We start from the raw sequence: 20,031 nt of genomic DNA on the forward strand, positions 1-20,031 counted from the left end.
ATCTGCCCATTTGGAGAGCTTATTTAAACCCAGCTGAACCTGCCGCTCACACATGGCCAAGTTGCATGACTTGAAACCAAGCTGAACGTCGTCGACATATGTACAATAGAACATATTGCGGGGAATGGACAAGTGCAAAGAATTAATTTTAATATTAAAAAGTGTGCAAATAAGCACGCCACCTTGTGGCACGCCTGTTTCCTGGACAAATGTTTGGGAGAGCACACTGCCCAGACGGACACGGAATGTCCGGTTTGACAGGTAACTTTCGATTATATGAAACATTCTTCCGCGCACACCAAGGTGGGACAGGTCTCTTAGAATTCCGAGACGCCATGTTGTATCATAAGCCTTTTCGATATCGAGGAACACAGAGAGAAAATATTGTTTATGGACGAAGGCGTCTCTGATCTGTGCCTCGATACGAACAAGGTGGTCTGTGGTGTATTTACTTTCTCGAAACCCGCACTGAAATGGGTCGAGCAAATTATTTGTTTCAAGAAAATGTACAAGTCGGCAGTTTATCATTTTTTCGAAGACTTTGCACAAGCAGCTTGTAAGTGCTATAGGCCTATAACTCGAGGGTAAAGAAGGGTCCTTGCCCTCTTTCAAAATGGGAATAACAATAGCCTCTTTCCAGGAGGTAGGAATAGTGCCAGAAGACCAAATAGCGTTGTACAAACAAAGTAAGGTTTTTCGGGTTTCGTTTGGTAGGTTTTTTAACATTTCATACATCACACGGTCAGAACCTGGGGCAGAAGTACTGCAGGAGTTTAGAGATGTTCGGAGCTCAGCTAGACTGAAAGCTTGGTTATATGCCTCGTATCTAGTGGATTTGTGTTCGAGTTTCTGCTTTTCTATTCTTGTTCTGTATTTTTGGAAAGTGTCAGTATAGTGGGACGAGCTGGATACCTGTTCGAAGTGTGCACCGAGGAAGTTCGCCTGATCTTCCAAGGTATTACCCTGAGTGTTTACGAGTGGAAGTGTGTGTACTTGTTTTCCTGCTATCCTACCGACCATGTTCCAGACTTTAGCCTCCCGAGTGTATGAATTAACCCCTGATAAAAACTTCTGCCAGCTTTCTCTTCTGGCCTGCCGACGCGTTCTCCTGCCTTGAGACTTCATTTTCTTGAAGGTTTCAAGATTTTCGGCTGTCGGTGAGTTCCGAAGCAGCCTCCAAGCTCTGTTTTGCTGTTTGCGCGCGTTTCGGCATTCAGAGTTCCCCCATGGCACACGTCGTTTTCCAGGGTGTCCATTTGTTTGTGGGATGCATTTTGTTGCAGCATCAATCAAAAATGCTGTGAAGTAGTTCACAGCAACATCAATGTTCAAAGTACAGATGTCATTCCAACCTAGACGAGCGATAGTATAAAACTGTTCCCAGTCGGCTCTGTTTATGAGCCACTTGGGAACACGTGGTGGACACTCAGTTACTGTCGTTGTGCTCAAAACTACGGGGAAGTGGTCACTTCCGTACAGATTACTGACGACTTTCCACTGGAGTAGAGGCACAAGAGATGGAGATACTATGCTCAGGTCCATGGAGGAGTAGGTGTTATTGGCGAGGTTATAATAGGTTGGTTCTTTTCGATTTAGGAGACACGCGCTCGACGAGATAAGGACCTGTTCGATCAGTCGACCTCGCCCGTCATACCGAGAGTCACCCCATAGCCTGCTATGCGCATTAAAGTCTCCAAGGAGAACATAAGGTTCCGGAAGTTCATCAATTAAAGAGTGTAAATCACGTTTTTGCAGCTGATAGCTAGGAGGAATGTAAATAGAGCAGATTGTGATCAGTTTATCAAAAAGAACCGCTCGAACAGCCACTGCCTCAAGGGATGTTTGGAGTTGTAAGTGTGTGCATGCAATTCCTCGATTCACTATGATGGCAACACCTCCGGATGATGTCATGGCATCATCACGGTCCTTTCGAAAAATAACGTATTTACGAAGAAAATTTGTGTGTTTTGAATTAAGGTGTGTTTCTTGTACACACAGCACTTTTGGTGAGTGTTCGAGTAAGAGTTCTTGGATGTCGTCAAGGTTTCTGAGAAGGCCCCCGACGTTCCATTGTATAATTTGAGTGTTGATGGTGAATGTAAAATAATGCTGTGTGTTTGAAAAGCGAGTGGCTGTTTAGACGGGGAGTTTGAGTTCACTTAACAGGGCCATCACCAGGCCCTGTTATTTGCTTTTTTGTTTTCTTGGCGCGCTCCAAGGAGCCACGCCGCTTTTTCGGCACCAAGGGTGCCGACGTATCCATTGCCTCCTCGGAGGCACTGGATGCCCGCACGTGCGGGCTGTTAGTTCGGATTTTGAGCCTCGCCTGGGAGGGGAGCCCTTGAGACCCGAAGACTCTGGAGTCTCCGGTCTCTGTTTGGGAGTAGGCGGTGTAGCCTGGGCTACAGCCGCCTTGGGGGCAGGTGCCACAACCGCCGGCTCGGTATGCGCGGGCCGAAGGGGTGGCGAGGGCTGGTGCGGCGGTGCCCCCTGACGCGCCGCATCAGCATATGTTGTGCCGTAAAATGGCGACACTCTTCGTCTTGCTTCTTTGAATGTGATGTTTTCTTTGACTTTAATAGTGATTATTTCTTTTTCTTTCTTCCAGTTAGGACACGAACGCGAATACGCGGCGTGTTCCCCATCACAATTCACGCAGTGAGGCGTAGTAACACAGTTATCAGATGGGTGGCCGTGGCTCCCACATCTTGCACAAGTTTTCTGACCCCGGCAGTTCTGCGAGCCATGACCAAATCGTTGACATTTATAACACCGTCTTGGATTGGGAATGTAGGGACGGACAGAGAGTTTGATGTAGCCTGTGTCTATAGATGAAGGCAGTGTGCTAGATGCAAAAGTGAGTATTAAATGTTTGGTAGGTATTTTTTTGTTGTCGCGTCTGATGACGATTCGTTTCACATCCGTGACATTTTGCTCTTTCCACCCTTCAAGCAGTTCCTGTTCAGACATTTCAAGAAGGTCTGCTTCTGAAACAACTCTGCGTGAGGTGTTCATTGATCTATGAGGTGAAACAGATACTGGGATATTACCAAATGCTACGAGACTGTCAAGTTTTTCATAGTGGTGTTTTTCAGGCAGCTCAAGGAGAAGGTCTCCGCTAGCCATCTTTGTAACCTTGTATCCTGGGCCAAAGAGCTCAGTCAGAGATTTAGCAACAAGAAACGGAGATATGGCTCTGGCTTGTTTTGCTGGCTTTTCGCTGTGCACTACATGGAATTTTGGAAAGCATTGCCTGGGTTGGCTGAAAATTGATATTTCATCGGTGCGCCCCCTCTTAAGCGGAAGACGATCTAGGAGATGGGGAAATGCAGGTGTTCCCATAGCAGTCTACTTTTTTTTCAGCAGCAATGGCGACCACCCACCATGGAGTCCAACCAGGGGACGCTGAAGCACATAATAGCATAAGGCTGCAGACGCCAGCCGTACATTGCCACTATAACCAAATATAACTACTCAAGGTTGAGTAATTACACAAGGTTAACCCTTGCCACCAGGAAAAATCGGAAGTAAATGGAAGAGAGAAGAAGACAGAATAGATTTAAAGACGAGAAAAGACTAAGATGTAGGAAGAGAGAGATAGGAAAAGGCGACTGCCGAGTTCCCCTGAGTGGGTCAGCCCAGGGGTGCCGTCTACGTGAAGCCGGGGCCAAAGGGGTGTGTTGCCTCTGCCGGGGGGCCTTAAAGGTCCAATCACCCAGCGGCGGCTCAACCCCCAGGATCCCCTTTTCCCCGGACACTGCAAAGCCACGCACGGCTAGGCGTGGGAGGGAGTAGAAACTCCCCCGTTAGCTCGGGTCCGTGGTGTCGCTACACACCAAACGCCTACTTGCGCAGGCGCCCCTGCGGGGAAGCTATTGGACTTCACTACATGCTTGATGTCATCAGTCGCTTCCGCCTTTTTAGCAAAGCCATCAGCAGAGGTCATTTAATCAGCAACAACTGCTTCAAGCTTCTTTCTCTTCAGCTGCATGTATTCAACTTCCTCCATAATCAGGAGTCTTTTTGTCTGACTTGCATTTTCTTGGCAATTTTCTTCTCTGATTCTAAGTGTGCACCATAGTGCAGCCTCGCTGCGGACACAGCCAATCTGAGCTCTTTTGTTATGGCGACATTTAAAATGCCCCCTGCCATTTCCACTGACTCACATATGACATGCTGCAAAATATACGACAAGCCCTTCAAGTTCTCTACGGAGATTTGGCGGTTGACGCTAAACCCCCATTCAGCACTTGCTTGTCCACAGCTAAGAACAAGAAGGGGCTTGGTTGTGTCCATAGCTCTTTGTAGGAAGGGTGAAAGCTCAAGGGTTCGCGAAAGAACTCGTCCAGCCTGCTAACGCTCCTCTCAAAGTGGCGTACTCTGCAAGTACACATTCCCGCCGTAGGTCACTCAAGTCTTTCTGCTATAGTCAAGATACCTAGCACCTTTCTTAAGCCCACCAAGCACTGATCAGGCTTTGAGCACATGAGCCGGCGATTTAGAGCAGACAGGTTTCGAACCAGAACAAAAAATGACTTCAAGGAACTTCGATCCAGTATTTTCTTGGCCAAAGCTACCAGAAAGTGCTTGCACTTCATTCTGAATTGAAATGCATCTTTTGCACTAGCTTTTGAATCCTTCAGTGCTTGTTCACACTTGGGACCAATATGCACTTCTTCAAGTGAAATGTGGTTAATGGGGTTAACCTCCACCCTCAGCAGACCACCAACAATTCCCAATGACAACAACACTGAGGCTTTCATGAATTTTGAAAGGAGCTTCCGCACAATACTTTCAAGATCTCTCCCAAGAAAGAAGATCATGGGTTTGTTGGATTGAAAGTCAAGAATGGCTGAATAATCAATGCAACACTGAGGGCAAAGTTCAGTTTTCCCAGCGTCAAGGAGTCTCGACACAAGCTATGCACATTTTCAAAGGATGCACACTGCAGTAAGCTGACCTGCTTGCTTCTTGCAGACTCCAGATATTTCTTTCTATCATTCCAAAGAAGCAAAGCTCTCTCAATCGTGTTTTCCACTCATCGATGGGACACGAACGACAGAAGAAATTTGTTCTGGGTAGTCATGGTTGAAAAATTATCACTTTGTGCAGGTGAGTCATGGAAGAGTGTACTCATGCTTGACAGTAGAATGTCGAGGGCCCACATAGAGGCTGCAATGCCTGCTTTGTAGGCATTATGGACAGTATGGAGGCCACACGTTTCCAAGTCGACACATTGGACTTGCTGGTTTTCTTGAAAATGCGCTTGCATGTTCCTCAAAAACTTAAGGTTGACATTCGGCCCATCCATAAATATCTGAAGAATCTTGCCAAGTGGCAAAGGCTCCAAAGCCTTCAGTAGTACGTCCTGCATATCGTCTGCTGTGGAGTGCCCCATGAACACGGAGGTGTAGTATCTAGTGACCACCTTCTGTGCCGAATCCCAATATCGCACAGCACGTCCATTTGCTTTTGTTGCAGGATGTCATTCATCATCTGGTCAAAAAGTACGACGTCATATTCGGACTTCTGTACCTCTTGTCGCAAGAACAAGAAAAATGGCCTCAGTCCAAGGCATGCAACATATGCACATTTCTTCTCGCCGCGAGAAAATGATTTCGCCACCTCACTGTCACAAAACATCCGCTTGACAAGTCGCCAGTTTGTGCCGACAATCAGTACGAATAGTAGGATGTAATTACTTTCAGTGCCCAGAAAATTTCGGCATCGGTGGCGACCTCATGCGACTTGCTGGCGCTGCTAAGATCAGTCACTTGGGATGGAGCCGAGCTAGTGGACCGCTCACTTGAGCTTGCCGCCAGGTAGGTCTGCATAGAGTTTCCAGCTGCCATTTTCACAATTTCACCATGCTTGGTGCTTTTTGCGTGGCTTTTGAGAGTAGATTCACCTATAGAAGCGACCTCGAATCCCTTTTTGAAACACAATGTGCATTTTGCACGGTGGGGGTCCCATACATCCGGCACAATCCAACGCATATAATTATCAATACTAAGCCAGGCGCTCTGGAACTTGCATTTCCCAGGTATTACTGTAAATTATGCCACCTGCATGCACGAGCATGCAATCACAAAGTGCACAGCAACCAACATGTGCAAAATAAAACACCACCTGAGCACGACCAAGTACAGACGACAAGCTATACAGCCCACAATATGGCCAACAGATGATACTGAGGTGGCGGAGGCTAGCGAGTGTGTGCTGCACTTTTTTTTTTTTTTGCAAGTTACTGAGAGATACCAGTAAGCAAAGCCAAAAGAAAACCTTTTAAGCACTAGTAAAGTCTACAGCAATAAGTGCATTCACGCAACTTTTTTTCCAAAGCTCAGAATTCTGTAGCCTCATTGTGGCTATTAGCTTATGGCTTCTTGCCAACCGAACGCTTTTATCTGGCTTGCCAAAGCAAGCCAGATAAAAGAAAATGGCGCTGCAGGTGCGCGCATGCCTCCATCTCAAACGGGCGGTTTGACCGTGTCTGACCTCGTAATCGCGGTGTCGCAGGAAGCGATAAGCAATGATGTTTGCCCGGCACCACGCTCAACTACTGTGAATTGCGAGTCGTATAATTGGTCCCTGTGAAAATCCCCAATATTCAAGGGTTTTCGAAGACTCAAACAGAAGTCCAGGCCTTTCAAGGCATGGGAAACGAATTTTTAAATTTCAAGGGTTTTCAAGGATTTCAAGTACCTGTGAGCACCCTGCATGCTTAGCATCAATCTAGCTGAGTTAACACAATAAGTCAAAGATATTACAGGTGCAAGAAGTCACACAGCTCCCCCGCACTATGAAAATGATTATATGAATCATCTTAGCAGGTCACCAGCTATGCTTGGGTGCATCTATATTTTTTTTCTTAAATTGCCATTCTGCTGCACAGCTCGTTTCGCAAACTTACCTAAAAGACTAAGTGGAGTAAGACAAAGAAGAAAATGTGTTGCAAGAGTGAAGCACGAGGGCCATTTGAGGAATGCCCGATTACTGGCAATACGATTTTATTGCACTTTCTTGATAAGACTAATAAGTAACTGCAACACAAGATGTCTACGAAGTCAGCAATTCACAATTCCCCGAGATTTCCAGATCTTCCCCGAGTATTTTTGAGAAATTCACGGAGTGGCACATAGCTTTCTGCCACATCAATACAAGAAGGCACCGTGCCATCCAATGCTGTCACTGTCTAATGCTAAGCGTGTCGGTTTTTCTAAGCTTTCCAATAGGTCAAATTACTTTAATGCAGATTTTGAATGTAAGCAATGTGTAAAGTCGAAAAAATCTATATAAAAATCAGAAACAGTATTTTGGTGTCAGCATCATTTATAACTGCAAACTGTACCATAGGCTGTGCTCAAGGAGTTCAGTCCAGCGGCACCAGCAAAGTTTACATCTTTACCTATCTCAGGCCAACATTGCTATGGTCGTTCAGCAATCCATTATATCATGTTCCGATTTCATATGAAGAGATGAGATAAGGTATCACAACAACTAGGGCCAGGGACGCCACCGCACGACCAAGCACCTTGGTTGTCATACAATGACAGTGCGGCAGACCATGCGTGACCACACTAAGGCGGCTGCCATGCTAGTGCCCCTTGCGGACGACGTCATGTTAACACCTTCTATAGTATTTCAGAACGTGGTACTCCTTAAAACACACGTCAACGTACAGTACCTTATCGCAGTCTGCACAAATGAAATGTGTCTGTTCTCTTAGATCGAGTTGTGTTAGCACACGCGAGGCTCCTCTGCATGCGGCTGCCTTGGGCAGAGTAACCTCGATAATCAAGGAGAGGGAGAATACCTCGTGATGTTGATAAAAAAGCTAAAAGCTGCCTCAATAAAGATGAAAACTGACTTCTGCCGCACCTGTAAAGAAGTGCTGATAAAAACAACAAGTGTCGCGCACCTAACCGTTGCGACCAAGCAGAGAAACCGTAACCACGACAGGGTGTTGCCCGTAGTAACAACCCAAAGCAGATTTTAGTGGTGCTTCGGCAGCCTTCGTTTACAAAGTGCATAGTTACAGCCAGCATTACCACAACTTTCGTTCCCTCAACGAAGTTTCAGCTAATTTTCCCCGAGGTGTTTCAGACTAACCAAAATACCCAAGATTTCCTGGTTGGTAGACACCCAGCAATACCACAAGTCTGTAAGCAGCCAACAAAACCAGTAGCAAGACACTATAACGAGCACTGTTTTGCTTATTCTATATTGACAATGTTTGAGAACTGCGAGCGATGGCATGGCACAGGGCAGGTATGAAAAAAAAAACAGCCCAATCAGTCATACCAAGCAGATGCGCTGGTGATGTGAAGGTCATAAAGACATGTATAATGAAAGGGTGAACGTTTTGAAACCAGATGTTTCATTATTTTCTAGAGACGAAACATTCCTAAACAGTTCTGGTACTGTTTGCACAGACACCGTACTGAGTGGGGAAATGAAGCACAACTCAGTAAGTAGCTATACTTTGTGGGAATTGAGGCCAGCCCGCTGCCTTTGTGCGGACTTTGCCGCCTATTTCTGGCGTTCGCATGTCCCGACATGACTCCCCTATTTCCCTGTCTGCGGCGCTGGGGGAGCGAGGAATGACGTTTAACCCCTCTCACCTAGTAGCGGATGCCGACTGTGGCACCGCGCGCAGAGTCTCCCGAGAGGTTTTGCGCACGTGCGTCGGGAGCGAGTCAGATTTTGCGGGACGCATTCTCTTTTCTGTCCGTCGACTCCCGTTGTTTGGGGCTTGCCGGACTTCGCTGACGGCGCCTCGCGCTCAAAGGGGAACGCTCACCTTTTGTTACCCCTATGCGTACGCTCGGCTGAAGGGCGGTGCGGTGTCCTAGTGCATGGCCAAGCTACGTCGACCCGTATCTCTCCGAAGCCGACGCGAGCGCCCTTGCCCTCGTTCCAGCAACTGGGCCCTGGTCTCGGCGTCTCCGTGAATCACTTCTACCACGGAGACGTACTCGTCGCACCCCGTGTAGTACTTTCACCCGTGGCATGGATAAGCACATTTGCTTCTCCACCGCGCCTTTGCAACGGGCTGTACTGCGTTTTGGTGTTGCAACAGAGAATAAAGTGTTGTGATCTTGAGCAGTATTGTGATCTTGAGCAGTATTGTGTTCTCGCCATGGCGACGGTTAATGCGTGTCATGCGACTCACTAAGACCGGACCCACGCTAGTGGCCGTACTCCTTCTGGATACGTGTTACTACAACTTGGACACAAAGTGGGTGCTACATACATTCATGGGCCTTGGTATGCGCTCACTGCATTTTCCTTTTTCTTTCTACTTTCCATTCAACTTAACTAAACTGTCCTGTTAATAAGAAGACTGTTCACAATGTTGCAAATCAACCACTAAGACAAAACAACCAACAACATTTGCTGTCTCAAGCAGGTCCAGCATTTCTATAACCTCAACAGACCTTTCATCAACCACTATCCCACAGCGCCACACCACCTTTGTAATGCAGTTTATATCCTAAACGAAATTGAGGCTTGTGTATGGCTGAATAAACAATAAAACCTGCTCAAGCTTGACCAGTATACTATACAGCTCTGTGTAATAATGTTTAAATGTGTGTGAATAGAGAAATTTCATCTCGAATAGAATGGCCACAAATGTCTGATATCAAATTAAATTCGTACAAAAGCGTTTGTTGAAAAAAACTGAAAGAAAAAACAAAAATGCAATCTTCTCATGCCCTCGAGAACACAACACAAGTTACTGCCACAAAAAGACTACAAATAGTCATGCAGAAACACAAGCCGTTCCACATGACCCGGCTTGGAACTTATTTCCTCACATTGAAGTTACGGCATTTCCTGTAATTGAAAACATGCGCTCACTGGGCACCTCAGCAGCAGGAAACGTATCGCAATGCAATTTTGGCGATACCTAGATGATGTGCAGCTAGATGAACTTTCTACTATTCAGACATGGGTGCACGTTAAATAACCCCAGGTGGCCGAAATTGCGGAAACCCTCCACAACGTCTCTCATAATCATAAAGTGTTTTTGGACTTCTAACCCCACATATCAATCAAATCAATCACTTTCTTCTCTTTCAAATGGGGTCAGTAGCTGATTCATGCACAGTCGAACCCTTTTATAGGAGACACTGATGTAAGAGAAAAACTGGTAAACGAGACTACTGTAAGAGACAAACTGGTAAAAGAGACACTCAAGTGCCTACATTGAAACAGGCGTTGATAGGAAAATCCTTACGTGGTACTCTGTTTATTAGAGGCGTCTCATATAAAAAACAATCGCTCCCCGGCGCAAGCCTCTTACCAAGGGGCTCCGCTGTTTTTTTTTGTTTTTTTTTAACCGTCTTGACTATAAGGTCCAAGCTCAGCGATTATTTTTTTTTACACTAGCAGCTCAAAAATCTTCCGACTATTCTCAGACCTTTTCTGCTGGAGCCATGACATAGGGAAATGGTAATAATCTCCTTTAAAATAAACACGTGCTCCCTTTTGAACCAGTATATCGGTGAAAGTATTACCATAATGACGTTAGCGTTACTTTTAGCCACTCCCCCCGCCTAGCTAAATTATACCATTGGCCTCGGTGCGCTTTAAATATTTATCCCGTTGCATTATTTGAAACTGAATATTAGCTATTCAAAAGTCAAATTGAATTCAATTATGTATTATTTGATTCAAAAGCAAACTTTCATATTTACACACCCCTAGTAATTTTAGCTGCTCTGGTGAATGAACTTGCAAATGTGGGCTTATTCCAAAGGTGCAGAAATCCTAGCAAAACGACCGCGAGCACATCATGAGCGTGGCATGTAGCCAAGTTACATGGTATGCATGTCACAATTTCCACGTTAGGGTCTGTCACTTGCGTTCGCCTTGCACTCATGTCACACCATACCAGTTTTTCAATATGTCATGTGAACGAAACCACTGCAAGAGCAGCAAGACTATGAAATGCAAGTAATGACAAATGTCATGATTTTCATGTTTATGACTAGTCACTACACTAATGCTCGTCGTACGGTCATGTTATGCCATACCAATTTTGGTATCGATACCATTATCGAAACGGCCAGGAGAGCTAAAAGTCGTAGGCGGACGCTAAGGTCGCCATAGTTAGCCAAAAAATGCTTCGCATTTAAAAACAAGAGCAGTTATCTTAAAACAGGGGTCTCAAATACGTGGCCCACACATGACTGTCTTTAATCCACATTTTAAACGGAATTTTCTTGTTAAGTATAAACACATCCAACAGGGCACAAAACTGGAAAGGACGAAAAAGGCAGGGTGTAAAGAGCACTACTCAAGTCTCAAAAAAAGGGCGGGGGAGAATGCGCTCTCCCACGTAGCATGCAACGGCAAAGAAACTTTCTGCTGCAACTAAACCGTTCTTTTTCAAGGGCGCAGCTGCTTCCATGATCTTCTTTGAAAGGTTTCATGTGCGCGACTCTCCTTCCCATTCCCCCCCCCCCCCCCCCACAACGTGAAAAAAGCACGGCCCAGTGAGCCAGACTCTTATGCAACTGCCCACAAAAGAGGAGCCTCTCTTTGTCCTGGAAACGTATAACTATTTACAATAGAGTGCTTAGGGGCCGACTTTCACTGAGCCACGCTGGCGGCAAAAATTTCTGGAAATAATGGTTCAGTCTCTGAACAGATTCTTTCTCTTTATCTCTAAGCAAAAGTTTAAGACCTTTCATTTGTGCAGTAACTTCTCGAGAAAGATGGTCAGTGGCCCTGAATACCAGTGTTACACGTGCGTAGAGATTTCCTCGCCGTCCCCAGCTTTGGTTTGGCTGTACACAGTGCTGGTGTCGTACATAGTCCGCTTGATACTTATGTCACTAAATTCGGAAGCTACCCGGAAAGCTCCTTACAGAGCCCTTTCTCGGTGCTTTGCAGTGATCTAAAAAAATGGTTATTTTATGTGCATGAACGGCAGAAGGGATTTGTCTCTGTGCGCAGGATTTGAGCACTCATAGCACCAGCATTTGAGTTGACATTATGTCGCACACAGCTTTTTCTTTTTCAAAAATAGAGTTTTTTTTTTTTTCTCAAGTTTAAAATTTTTAACCCCTTTGTGCTTGCACCATTTTCAGTATTTCGACAGCACGCTAGCTGTTGAGACCCTTGGCTTAGCAAGTGGAAGCTGTAAACACAATCCGAGTGTCACATTCGTCATTTGAGAAAGTGGGCAAGGGAGAGTCGCTCACACATTTGTGGCTGCCCCCTGTAAGCAGTCGTTGAAAAGGTTCATCGGAAGGACATGCTTGAATGCGTTTTCGTTTTCTGCGAACGTCTTATTTTCTAGGTGTCTATGGAGGTCGATGCTGCTGATACTGAGAGGGTAAATTAGTTACATCGCGCACTTTGTTCAGTGAAGGCCGGGTGCGTAGAAAATGAGAGATAACATGATCTACATTAGCAACAGATTATTTGCTAAACTTTAGTTTTGCTGGAGGTAAATGGTGCATGTCTCGTCTATTTCAGGCACTCCAAGCTTTATTCCTGCTACCGCTCTGCTAAATAAGTCGTCGCCCACTACAACAAATAAATGGCAGTCACACAAATGATTTTCCAAAAGACAATGATCATTTGCAACACATGTGTTACCGTTATGCGAGTGTAATTATTACACTAGCAAATACATCTTTTATCGAGAAGAGGACGCACTAAATATCATGTTTCCAAACTTCGTTGGGACGCGTGACATTTGTTTTACTGCACACGGCAACGCTAGAGCTCATGCAGCCATACGCACCTTTTTGCTGCAGTCTTGGAAATATGGCTCGCTAATTCACGGCTTACAAGATAGTTACTGCGCCTAAGCGAACAAGACTGCTTTCCACAAACTTGCTCGCAAACTATCCAGAAACTTGTCAATGGGCCTTTTTTAAGAGTGAACAGCGCCTCCATAGATATCACCGGAATCTAAATTCGGGGTCCGTGGCCTCTGAAGTTATCTGCCACGCACTGGTAAAAAAATCCCGTGCGCTTGGTATTTTTCAGGAGGATTTGAGAACGATACCGGGTGCCCCTCAGTTCGCACCTGTCGCCACCTTGTGCAACTTTTAGAGAAGCTGTTTAGCCTTCTCACCCCACAAAAAACATGGCGTGCGTCAAGACCGTCACCACCCTTTCGCATGAGCAAACTAGTCTCTCGAAAAAGCTCCACTGTTTTACATACTATCGTTCAACCGGTGTCGCGTGAAATGTTCGAACACAACACTTGTCACCTCCGTGCGAAGGGAAAACCTCGGAACTGACGCAAAGCAACTTCATGCTTTTCTTCAGAGATGGTGCCACCACCGAAAAATATTTGCGTGGTTTATTACTTTTTGAAAATCTGTTGTCTCAAGCGTGGCTTTGCAAAATTAGTCAGCACTAGTAATTACAAGACATGACGTGGTCCTACTAATGTGCAATACTTGTTGTGATATAACCTATAAAGAAAAATAAAAGTAAATTTGAACGAACCTAGCAAGCAGAAAAATGAGGTAAATTCACTGCTGTCATACTATTTTTCTGATTACCTTAAGACAATTTTCTCTTCATAGAAACCCAGAGAGAGGCTTGCTGCTCGAATTTTGAAAATTTCCGACTTTCAGCTTGGATAGTTTCGTCACTTCGTCGGTAATGCTTGAACATGTGAAGCCATAAATTGACGAATTCAAGTAGTCAGAATTCATGGACTATTCATCAGAATGCAAAACATTTTTGTAGCCAACAAAGTATTTTGTAGCCTAGAAACTCAATGTTATTGTTCTACACAAAACTTACATAAAAGTTGCTGCCTCAAACTTACATTGTTTTGCCCAATTTCATTGGAGTCTATAGCACTTATAAATTGCTTTACTGGCTATATCTCTTCATATAAACGTTGCATAATGCTTCAAGAAGCTCAGCAAACTTTATTTCGTTATGACGAACAGTTTTACCCCACGGCCATTGTCTTCATTGCTATGCAATACCACTTCAGGCTAGGCGACAATACTAGGTGTCATTAGAAAGTGCAGAACGTAAGCTTTGTAATGCAATACAGTACACATCAATAGGCTAGGCGACAATACTAGCTGTCATTAGAAAGTGCAGAACATAAGCTTTGTAATGCAATACAGTACACATCAATACGGTGAGCGCAGTAAGCATAGTGAGTCAGCAAACAATGACTAAAATGCGGAGCAGGTGCCGTAGGAGTGGGACCGCCACCTTAAAGAGTGGCAACACACCTCAAGGCAACATAAGGGTTTCGTTCCATCTTTCAGTATTAAGAAGAGACGCTACTAGAAAAAGTGATTGATTTGTGGGGTTTAACGTCCCGAAACCACCATATGATTATGAGAGACGCCGTAGTGGAGGGCTCCGGAAATTTTCACCACCTGGGGTTCTTTAACGTGCACCCAAATCTGAGCACACGGGCCTACACCATTTTCGCCTCCATCGGAAATGCAGCCGCCGCAGCCAGGATTCGTTCCCGCGACCTGCGGGTCCGCAGCCGAGTACCTTAGCCACAAGACCACCGCGACGGGGCTACTAGAAAAAAAAATACTGGAGTGTTTTTCAAAAAAAAAAAAACACATACTTTTGTTTTTAACCACTTAAATTTTGTTTCTCTACTTTTATGACAAAAAAAAAATCTCAAGGTTGTAAATAAACTCGAAGTAGATTAAAAAAAATCACTTTGAAAGAGTGCAAGGTGGCTAGTAAAACTAAAAAGAGCTCTCATTGACAAGAGTCACCTGGAAATCACCTGGGTACTGCCCATTGCATTTCGCATGAGCAGTTCATCAAAGCCACTGAATATAGCCGTAAATCCCAAGCTTTTACAATGGAGAAATCTTAAAAAGCACATCTTAACCACATCGATGAGGTTTCACTTATACATTTAAAATGAGTTTTTCTTCAGAGAGCACTGACAAAATCTCGAAAGCGAGATAATTACTGATAGATTCATGCAGAGACATCCAGAACATCTACAAAATATCGAGGGCAAATATAGCTTCTAGAACATTTATAAAATCAATTTGAAAGTGCGTGGCACGCGACCAAGAAAAATGTGCAGCCCGTCGTGACGCCGACATCAGCGCGGCGGGAGTGCTAACAAACCTACATCATGAGTTTGTGTTGGCGGTTTACTTGGCCCTTTACAGCTAGCTGCTACAGGCACGGTTCAGTCGAGTTTTCCAGTCTGACTGGAGCGCCAGAATACATAGCCTAGCGGACAAAAAAAAACCACGAGTGAAAATGGAACGCGACGCGCGCGTCTCGCGCCCTGCATGTGTCGGCCGATTTGTGGCCAGGATACAAGGGAGACGCGAGCATGCGTCTATTTTCTGCGTTCCCCTAACGGCGAATGTCTAAACTTTGAGACGGGGCAGTGTGAGCAATGCAGCTCCCTCTGGTCAGTGTGCGGTGCCCATACTTCCCGTTTTTAGCTCTCCCATTTGCACAGAGACCAAGGCAACTTTTTCAGGTTGCTGCATTCACTACCGATTTTTGAGCTATCAACTAGTCGGTTAGCAAATGAAACGCACAGAGGACTACAAAGAGACATACCCAAAACCATAGAAAGATCTCGTAGACACAATGCTCATAGGAGGGGAAAAGGCATGCCGCGACCATAAGATTTCTGCGTGCAATTGCAACGTACCATAAGTGTCATCAGCTCCTGTTGCAGCCTGAAAAAAAAAACTATATGAGCAATGCAGCAAAGTTGAACAGCCAAGAAGCTAGTGCATGCTAAACGGCAGGTGTCTTGTTATGCATCTAAAAATCGAGCACAATTACACGTGCCGAGATACTGCGCGTCAACCGCCACCTACATCACGTACGCATTGGAAACACACTGTGCTGGTTACAGTTAACATTCAGTTATAACGAGGAGGCGCAACATGAACTAGTCACATAGCAAACGTAAAAAATGCACTGCCCTGGCAAACTTTCCTTCTGACAAAAGCAATTTTATGGATTGATTGTGCGTTAGGCCTACGACGCGCAACGACCTGTGGCTTTACCTCTTTGCAACAGAGTGGCTCCCGGGGTCTACCCTCCGCTGTTCGTCGCTGCTTTTAGCATGCTCTCCATCAGCCATAGGATCATCATTTTGAGATGCCATCTTGAAAACAATGCCCCGCTGTCAAGAGTATGCTCAACTTCACCAAACTTCACAAACGGCCGCTTTCAAAACCCAACGAGAAAGTCCCGTCTGTCAACTAGCGGATCCGGCCAATCATATAAGCGATCGGGTACAGCGCGAGACGCGACAACAACGACGCCTCGTAGCGTCTGTGACTTGCACTGCTGGAGCACTTCTAAAAATTTTCAAAAGATGTGTTAAATTGCAAAATTTTTGAATACTTTGATTTATTTTTTTACAAGTGACATTTTTAGAGAAAGCGTTATGAGCAAGCAGTGTCAATCAGTTGACAAATTACCCAAGTATGAACATTTGGTTGAAAGATCAGCGAACCATGGTATAAACATTGTCACGTGCTTGCATCTGGCGACTGGTGTGCTCAGTCATTTTTAAATCTTTTTTATTAGTAATAGAAAATAACTAAGACAAAAAAACTAGCTTTAAAAATAAAATAAATAAATGATAAAATTTATGCATATGTTGACACGGAAGTACACAGATATAGATTAGTTCGTTAGTGTTTTGGTTTCTATCAGATAACTTCGCACAGCCACGCAAACTTTTGTTTCTTTCTTCTTCCCTTTTGTTTTGTATTTTGCTTCCCCTACTATCATGGCCTCGCCGAGGTTCGTCGTTCTCTCCGGTTCTCCCGGAATCGGCAAAACCACCATAGTAAAGAACGCAGCGAAGGCTCTTGCTGATCAAGGTATCGCTGTCTCTGGCTTCTACACGACCGAACTACGAGAGGATGGAAACAGGGTTGGATTTGACGTTGTTGCGACGGATGGCAAAAGGGCACCGCTAGCTCGCCTTCGCGAATTGTGCCCCGGCGGGAAAGGCCCGTTCGTAGGAAAGTACTGTGTCACTGTGCAAGCCTTCGAAAAGATTGCCCTGGACTCCTTGAAGAAAACACGGTGCGATGTACTTGTCATCGATGAAGTTGGCAAGATGGAACTTTTCTCCAAGCCATTTGGGAACCAGGTCGCTGAACTCTTCTCTGACGAAAGCAACTGTATTCTCGCCACCGTACCCGTGAGTACTGGAGCGCAGTGCCTACCTCTCGTGGACCAGATCAAAAGTCACAAGCGCGCACGAGTTTTGGCTGTGAACCGCTCAAATCGGGACCACCTCGTGAATGAAGTGTTGGACATTATTCGGAGTGCTGTTGGAAAATAAAACTGCAAGGGCATTGTTGTAACTTGTTGTTTTCCAGTTATGAACTGCGCAGCTCCAATCTCTCAAATTTCGCGAAGGTGAGCTTCCCCTTTTGGATGCGTGATCGAGAGTGCGTCGGGAGTCAAATTTAGACTCGGAGCTGTTCGACTTCACCATAGGGGTACAGAGGGAGGTGAGCTTCGTTTCCGTTTCACGTTTTGAAGTTGCGATATGGACGTCGTTCGAACAGCGCTTGCAGAATACAGCCTAAGAAAGTTAGTAAGTAGATGTTTGTGCTTTAGTTTTGTTAGATGCCTTGGCGGAATGTGTTGCACAGCTTCGTAGGTAGTGACCGACGCTATATTCGTGTTCGTTATGTCCGGGGATATTTAAAATCTGGTTGTTTTTTACTTAAGTGTCTTTTCTTTTGTCCAGATGCACGCCATGACATGGGCAGGCGGAACGAAACTTTGAACGAAGACTGAGATGTGTTTCTTCCAGTGGTTTGTCGACATGGAAGGAGATCAAAAAATTATTTCATATGAAAGTCTGCCTGAAAATATTCTCTTAAAAATTTTTATGAAGCTCTCGCTACCTGATCGCCTTCGAGCAGCCCTGACCTGCCGTCAGTGGTGCAACATTTTCACTTCTGCAGCTGCATGGACAACTTTCCATTTTCGCTTCTATAGCCGCAAGGACACGAGGTTTCTTCAATGCATTGTATCATATGGTTCTTACCTGCGTCATGTTGTCATTGAACTGAACCAATTCCAAAATGTCAATCGTGTGAATGCAGTGCAAGCACTTCTACTGCTTGCCAAGTGCTCTTCTTCAAGGTTATCAAAGCTAAGCATTATTTGCACTGGTGAGAATCCTCTTTTTTACGCAGGAAAAGAATTTGTGTCCGCCTTGGAAACTGTTTTTGGGAGGTCTTACAGTCATTTAGTTCAAGTGAATCTCAGCAAGTTTCCTATGATGATTGACTCGCACACAATTGATGTTCTGTCCAAGAACAACCCCCAGCTGGAAAGTCTGAACATTCAAAATGACAACCTAGTTTGCTTGGTGCAACCAGAAAGCATCCTCAGACTTGCGCAGCGCTGCCGGCGACTTCGTGAGCTGTGTTTACACAAGTGCAGCCTTTCCCGAGATGTGCTTCTGTGCTTCCTTGAAGAAAATCGTGTTGCTCTCGAACACCTGTCCCTGCAGTGCCGTAGTGAGGAGATTATTGCCAGCCACCCACAGGACGAAAAGGCACAACTGAGCTCAGAGCTGTGGTCTTATGTAGTTGGCCACTTACCCAAGCTACGTGTGACCCTGCATTTTGACCAGACTTGTCCTCTTGTGGTTATTCCTCTGGTTATGAAACCAGAGGTGCCTTGTGCAGTACTGAGGCTGGAGACTTTCACAATAATACATGAAATGGTGTTACAGGCTGCATACAACTACTCAGAGACACTTGAAAAACTTATCTTACAAGCACCACCTAGTGCTGAACTGGAAAGTGCCTTACTGGAACTTTCGCATAGGTGTTCTAGGCTAAGGGCGCTGCATGTCTTTTGCCCATTGAGCGTACACACAATAGATAACATTTTGCGGGAGCACCCACACATGAAAGCTAGTGGACTTTACACCTTGAGATCAGAAAGAGGCACTGATGGGCCATGGGCAACAGATGAAAAAGTGAATGCGTAATGCACCTGAAAAATGCTGCTCGATAAGCATGGCAAACCATGAACTTTCTCGCTCAGTCTAGTCATAAATTTTGGAGGAAGGCTCCAAATTATTATGATTTGGGAAAGGCATTTTAATGTCATTTGACAGCTAAGCAGTTTGGTCATAAAGTTGCAGTGCATTATTATGAATAAAAAATATTGCAGCTCCTGTTGTAAGTTGTGTCTCTATACACTCAACTTCAAAGCAGACCAATATGTATATTGTATATGAGCATGTTCTGAACAATTATTTCAAACATCAAAACAGCCTAAGCTGGCTGAAAAGTTATACATGTTTGCAGTATTAGTGTGCACTAGTTCTTCATGGGTAAAAGATAAGGGGGTTTGAATATTTGAAAACTTCAAATTATGAATTGAACAACTTTGTTTCACTATTCGAATCAAATAGTACATATTCAAAATGCCAAATAGTTTTAAAATAATCAGGACCGACGGGAGAGCCCAAAAATAACGAAACTTTAGAGCAGTTTAAGGTCATTTTTTTATTTTAATCACTCGATTATCAATGTGTATGTTGCCCAAGCTCTTACAAGACTGCCAGTGCTATTTTTTATTAACGGGAAAAAGCGTTTCGTCTAAAATTTCCACTCTTAAATTTTACCGTGCTGCAGTGGCATTGCATAAACCAGCTCCTGTCTTCAGCATCTAATAAATGAGGTTGGGGAGCACGACTTCATTCAGCTTTATGAATAACAAAAAAAAAGCAAAAGTTGTGTTTCTGTAAATTGCTTTTGCACATAAAGCTTTTAACACTGATTTTAACATGCTTTGAGAACCTAGGTCCATGTGAGAACGTGTTGTGAGAACATTTTTATCTGTTTCATGACATCTTTATCTTATGTTTGGGTTGTTCAGTTCAAAATTCGTCTGTTTTTCATCTCAGTCATACTTAAATGTGGGCAACAATTGACTACTGTACTTACATCATACACAATCTTAACGCAGTTATCAGAACTTTGGCATTTCAAGTCAGTCAAAGGTAAACTTTTTTTTCTCCCGAAA

The 20,031-nt window shown here is 44.6% G+C and overlaps 3 protein-coding genes across 6 annotated transcripts in view; 2 read left to right on the plus strand and 1 right to left on the minus strand.

The window, feature by feature from the left end:
- Positions 1-16,229, minus strand: part of LOC119177065 (ubiquitin-conjugating enzyme E2 C) — a 34,158-nt gene extending 17,929 nt beyond the window's left edge. The window contains exons 1-2 of one of the 3 annotated variants that reach the window (XM_075878067.1): positions 16,017-16,229; positions 15,653-15,680 (exon numbers count right to left, since the gene is read on the minus strand). In XM_075878067.1, the coding sequence (XP_075734182.1) occupies positions 15,653-15,680; positions 16,017-16,117 (129 nt within the window). In that variant the 5' untranslated portion in view covers positions 16,118-16,229. Of the gene's footprint in view, positions 1-15,558; positions 15,683-16,016 lie in introns of those variants that run through there. The other 2 variants (XM_037428437.2, XM_037428438.2) reach the window with 2 other exon arrangements.
- Positions 16,230-16,642: 413 nt separating this feature from the next.
- LOC119177068 (cancer-related nucleoside-triphosphatase homolog) lies at positions 16,643-17,336 on the plus strand. Its single transcript, XM_037428442.2, has one exon. It carries the CDS (start codon positions 16,751-16,753, stop codon positions 17,312-17,314), a length of 564 nt encoding a protein of 187 aa, XP_037284339.1. The 5' UTR covers positions 16,643-16,750; the 3' UTR covers positions 17,315-17,336.
- Positions 17,337-17,343: 7 nt separating this feature from the next.
- LOC119177067 (F-box/LRR-repeat protein 8) lies at positions 17,344-19,180 on the plus strand. 2 transcript variants are annotated; one of them, XM_037428439.2, is made up of 2 exons: positions 17,344-17,572; positions 17,729-19,180. In XM_037428439.2, the coding sequence occupies exon 2, from the start codon at positions 17,780-17,782 to the stop codon at positions 18,986-18,988; it is 1,209 nt and encodes a 402-aa protein (XP_037284336.2). In that variant the 5' UTR covers positions 17,344-17,572; positions 17,729-17,779; the 3' UTR covers positions 18,989-19,180. The 2 variants fall into 2 exon arrangements, with proteins under 2 accessions (XP_037284336.2, XP_037284337.2); XM_037428440.2 differs by having other exon boundaries at positions 17,344-17,568.
- The last annotated feature ends 851 nt before the right edge of the window (positions 19,181-20,031 follow it).

Source organism: Rhipicephalus microplus, chromosome X, assembly GCF_043290135.1.
Source record: "Rhipicephalus microplus isolate Deutch F79 chromosome X, USDA_Rmic, whole genome shotgun sequence".
Lineage (NCBI taxonomy): Eukaryota > Metazoa > Arthropoda > Arachnida > Ixodida > Ixodidae > Rhipicephalus > Rhipicephalus microplus.